Source organism: Pollicipes pollicipes, unplaced genomic scaffold (assembly GCF_011947565.3).
Source record: "Pollicipes pollicipes isolate AB1234 unplaced genomic scaffold, Ppol_2.1 Scaffold_4881;HRSCAF=5763_pilon_pilon_pilon, whole genome shotgun sequence".
Taxonomy (NCBI): domain Eukaryota; kingdom Metazoa; phylum Arthropoda; class Thecostraca; order Pollicipedomorpha; family Pollicipedidae; genus Pollicipes; species Pollicipes pollicipes.
Genome location: NW_023596576.1, coordinates 1,156,254 through 1,161,627, shown reverse-complemented (window position 1 = coordinate 1,161,627; position 5,374 = coordinate 1,156,254). Strand labels below are relative to the sequence as shown.

General features: G+C 46.9%; 1 protein-coding gene across 1 annotated transcript in view; it reads right to left on the bottom strand.

Annotated features, from left to right (window-relative positions):
* Positions 1 to 5,162, bottom strand: part of LOC119101704 (mitochondrial-processing peptidase subunit alpha-like) — a 6,709-nt gene extending 1,547 nt beyond the window's left edge. Inside the window, exons 1-5 of the mRNA XM_037225121.1 lie at positions 5,149 to 5,162; positions 3,646 to 3,893; positions 1,329 to 1,408; positions 729 to 811; positions 3 to 80 (exon numbers count right to left, since the gene is read on the bottom strand). Of these exons, the coding sequence (XP_037081016.1) occupies positions 3 to 80; positions 729 to 811; positions 1,329 to 1,408; positions 3,646 to 3,760 (356 nt within the window). The 5' untranslated portion in view covers positions 3,761 to 3,893; positions 5,149 to 5,162. The remainder of the gene's footprint in view (positions 1 to 2; positions 81 to 728; positions 812 to 1,328; positions 1,409 to 3,645; positions 3,894 to 5,148) is intronic.
* Positions 5,163 to 5,374: the final 212 nt, after the last annotated feature.

Genomic DNA, 5,374 nt, shown 5'->3' with positions numbered 1-5,374 from the left:
GCAGGATGACATCTGACAGCAGAGATACGACCGCGTTCACATTTTTCGCTTCCGCAGAGGCCGCGTGTATGGAGACATCCCTGGAAAACACACCGTCGTCGGAACAATTATGAAAACATGACAATGTCAAAAAAAATCCTGACAACGCCACCCAGCAGTCGTCGGTTGTCGAAGCATCCGTGGAAAGCGATGACAATCGCAGCCCTTCCCGCCTCCATCGCCTGCAGCTTGGTGAGGTCAACCTTGCCTCTCAGCTCGAGGCTCCGGGAGAGGTGGGAGGTCACCGGTCCCGACGCCTCACTACCAGCCAGGAGCCCACTGGGAGGTGGCCGGCGCGACGTCCGACACGTCCCGACAGCTCAACGGTCACCAGAGGTCACCGAATCTTCCGATGTTTCCCCTGTTTACTGAAGCTGTGGTCTGCAGGACAAATCTGTACTCGATTCGTATTCGATAGTTAGTTAGGTGCAATAGTCATGCTTCGCACTGGTGGAACACATTCGTATTACCTATTCCACAAATTCATTATTTGTGTCCCCAATGACAAACGTATTTCACCCAAACAACGCTCTCTGCTTCAGGTTGTGTCATACATACCTGGCACATACATGTGTGCATGGACATACACACACACACAGTACAAACCGTTCATGAATACAGGTGAACAGCGAGTTGGCTGAAGGTATCAGCTCGTCTGATGGCACTAATCGGTCCACCACCATCCGTACCTGGACTGCTGGCAGTCGCATATTCCGCCGAGACGCTCTAACGTCAGCATGATCTCGTTCCGGTCTTTGAAGTTTTTAGTCGCCTGCGCGGTGTTCAGCATTTGTCAAAAGCCGCGCAAGGGAGGCAAACCAACAGAGGCGAACAAAAACGCCACGGCTAGGAAAGGGTTTGCAAACAAAGTCTCCTTTATCATGGCAAGAGAAGACAAGCGGCTGCAGATATATCAAGTCCATGTTGGGAGATGTCACAATGGAGTAACCCTTAATGTCAAAACCAGATGAAAACTTCAGTTGAACACAATGCAGGCAACGAAACAGTATACATTGGATCTGTTGACAACACCGCGAACGACGTGAACGAAGCCTTTAAACAGTGTAATAGTGCGTTTCAAGCTTTTTAAAATTGAATTAATAAGTTGAGATATCACATTCACATGACATTCACGGCAAACCCAAACAAAAAACTAGCATCATTCATACTTAGCAAATGAAAAATGAGACGTTTCAAAATAAAGGGCTTATGAAGCGCATCAATAATCTTCTCGACACAAACGCTATCTCGCTAGACCGTTGTCCCTGCACAGGCCGCTTTCGACTGACCCCGAAAGACAGCTTCTCCAGGAAGTGCGAGACGCCGCTGGGATAGGCCACTTCATAGCGGGAGCCGGCGTCAGCCACCACTGTCAACCAGCACCGGCACCGTTACACGAGGGCACACGCTAGCCCCTACAAAGGCTCCATCCACATACCACACTAACCACATCATGCACGTTGGACTAAACGATAGGTGCGTACCGATACTGCACCGATATGTCACTTACTCAATATCAATTCCGCCAGGTCTATGATTTCGAAACTAGACTAATCGCAAGCAGCTTGGGCAGAACCCTGTCCCTGCCCATCAGAGATCTCGAGGACAGTTAATCCGATTTTGATGTGACACAGGCAATTTGACTGTTGTCAGCATACTATTAATCTTTACGAGCCTAAAAACTTAAAAATACAGGAAATTTATTAAGGGGCATAAGATACATCAAGTACAAAGTCCTTTTGAATGGTGCCTGTGGTCATATGCATTACCAGATTTATGAGAAAAAAACTCAGTTGTGTAAGGCACATGGCATTTTATGTGTTTTCACTCAAACACTACATAAATCATGGTATGTAGTATAACACTTGACATAATCGGTGAATTTAAAATGTGCTTGTAATGTTTTTTGCAGAAACGTAATATAAATACTACGCCAGGTAATTTGTAAGGCTACATATGCGGTTCTGAAAGATTTCCCATTGTCCCATTCCCATCCTTTCAGTACCTAAGCACTTCACTACCAAATATATGATCAATCACATTCACGACACTTATTTTACCAAAGAATGAAGATGAAAGCTTGCCATACGCCTTAAGGCCTTGCGCAACGCAAATGCCACCAAAGACGGACTTGGAGCTGCCCACAGGTTACCATTAAAAAATAAACGTTGGAAATTCAACATTGTCATTTACCTGCATTAACTTTTTTAAAAACTTGTATTGGTATTTATTTACATGCCATATATTTGATAAGATCAAAATTTGGTGGCGCTTTGGTGAACGGTTTGGAGGCGACAGTTGCTAGCTTTTCTCCACACAAAAATGGTATGATGTGCGGCTTGTTTGTGTACTTCTCACTTTTAGAAGTAGCAGGATACGTCCGTCACGATAGCTCAAGTAGTTTAGAGCGTCTGCCTCCCCATCCACCCACCCGTGGTGGGGCGCGTTCGAGTCGCTTCAGGCGTCTTGCTATTTGCTCCCGACAGATATGGTCTGTGGCCGATGGTCACCGGTCACGCTGAAGATCAGGTGACGCCAGAGGGCGGATGGACTGAGCCGAGCATTTCGGCAATGTTCAGCTTTTGCCGCCAAATTATGTCGTTGACTTGGAATTGCAAGTTCGGATGGTAGGAGTCAGGGCTAACACAGAAACTGCTTAGCACGAGCAGTGGCCCCAGAAATCCACCCATTCAATATTTGGATCAAATATTAAAAAAAAGCACGGACGCACATTGCACGGGACGTTCGCGCGAACGGGCCTCCGCAAGCCCTATTTGAAGCAGGGTCACTGAGATTCTTGATTGAAAGCATTTCGATGCCACCCAGTTGCATTCAGTGGCTTTCCTGACCGAACGACAAAGCACGGTTGAAAGGAGCCCTTCATGAAAGAATACAGGTAGCACGTGTGTCACTGCTTCGGCCCATTCGTCCTGTGGTCGAGAAGCGGCGCCGTGAATCCATGCTCTGAATATGTAGCGGGTTGGTACTTCAGTAGGCAGCAATGGGTTGCAGTTAGTGTGCGGCAGTTTAATTCCTGAAGTTTATGCATTAGGAGCTGTTGCATAAGAAAACAAGTAAAATGGACGATTCCGTGTTGCACAGTTTGTTGCGAGGAAGTTGAGGCGTTAGAAGTTCTTAAATTGCACTCAATGTTACAAGGATAGTTAAGTACAAGTATATATAGAAATAGTAGTACAGTATAAGTATATGTATAAAGTAAAGTATATAGGTATAGATAGTATAGTATATCGCGTGGATGTAACGTACGTAGAAGTAGCATCCGGAATTTTTGTTGTTAGCACAATCTGTGTTGTATCTTTTCTCTGTGCGCCCCAAATACTGGGCGGTAAGAACGAAGTATGACAAGAAAGCACAAAAATCTGGTCTAACGGCCTACTCTAGGGAACACACTGTAAGCTCAAACGCTTTCAACTGCCATGACTTGCCAGCTCAAAGTATAGCTTGCGCCACGTTTTGTCTGCATGGCGGGATAGTTTTCCGACAGATGCTCTTGCACGCGTATGACAGCCGCAGCGGTTACGCCGCCGGTTGCCGCGCGCCGTGCCAGCCGGGCCTCCAGGGGTGTGGTGTGGCGGTCTGCCTCACCTCCGACGGTGCAGTGCTGGCCGTGCTTGGGCTCTGAGGCGACGCGCAGGCCGTTGCTGAGCGTGGTGACCTGGGTCTCGGTGGCGCCGAACACGGCCGTCGAGCTGACCGGCATCGGCAAGCCCGGCAGCGGCTCCGACAGCGGGATCTGACTGATGTCAGCCACCGAGCCGCCATCCTCTGGGCCTGAAGAGCTCGCGGCGCGGGACTGGGGCGCCGCCGACACGCGCCGGGCGGCCCGAGCGTGCCTGAAGGTCGAAAACGCGGCAGCCAATGTGACATATGCTGATATTGTATGCCATGCCAAACCATGCTGTTGTGTTCACTGGGGCTTTATGACACACTCAGCCACAAAGGCTACATGGAGTCGCCTACATATCACCCTGGCAGGAATGGCAGGCACCACAGGGAATCAAACCACATGTCTCTGGTTTCCCAAACATGAAACTTAGCTGTTCTAAACATGCTACACTTCTGATGTTTTTTGACAGCAAGAAAGCAAATCTGAAAAATGGCCAAAACCAATGGGATAGGGGCAAAAACAAGCAAAAAGGTAGGTCCAATAATCTACTCTGCTCTACACTATTCAATGAAAGTGGCCACCATAGCATGATGGCCTCTTCCCTACTGAGTAAATGATGGGGTTTACTGACAGGCAATTTGCATTGCCTCTGAGTTGGGTAAAGACAACTTTGCCCACTCCATCTTCACATTTTATTTCTCATAACAGCACAGCAACACTGACAGTTTTCTCCTGCACTAAGTGATCTCTTCTCAGTACTTTACCTCTTCCGGAATGAACAACTTCTAAAGCATGAGTCACAATATTTACTTTTGACTTCACTTTCAGGCTAAACTAGCACTAAAAAACTAGCACCTGGCAAGAGTTTCATGAAACTAACAACCATGCTGTGTCATTGCTGGGCCAGCAGCTACAACTTGTTGAGTTCATTAGTCCCAATTTTACTGCATCTCACTGAACTCAGAATAGTAAATCTGCACCTTTAAGCACACACAGCAATTGCCAGTTATTCAATGATTTCTGCATTTTGCAGTGGTCACATCAGGTCAACATCTTGTGAGGCAAAAGGCCAGGATTCAACAAAAAGAATGATCAGTAGCACAAATGTCATGAGATGAGACAGGGATGTCAGTAATGTAGAGGTTAAACAGAACCTTTCTTGTAAGGTGAGAGGCAGACAATACCATGAAGTTTTAGCAGCAAAATGCACCATGATGCTCCAATCATACACATGACACATTTCTTTATTGTAACAAATGAGTAGATAAAAGCAACAGAGGTGACCCTCAGTATTTTCCAAGTAGACATTTACCTTCGCAACTCTGTGACTCCCGGTCGAATATAGCTAAAATAAGTACTCAGGACATCCAACAGCAACCTGAGAAAAACTTTGAATGTTGTATGTGCAGCAGGCTTTTCAGACAACCACGACATTCGAAGCTTGCTAGGTGGCCAACCTAGCTTGTCTAGTGTCCACTCACCGGGAAATTCCTCTCCAAACTGCAGCATGCTTAATCAATCAGATAACCACCAAACAATCCCATCCAACCAGGTGGAGGACCAGTAGGTATCCAATAACCGAGCTAACTACGGCTTATGCAATCAAATGCAATGAGAATGCATGTATTCTGAAATTTCGCACGCCGATCACACGCAGAAACTTCGCGCCGGCCTTGTCACCTTCGCGCAACAGACCAAGCAATTAAG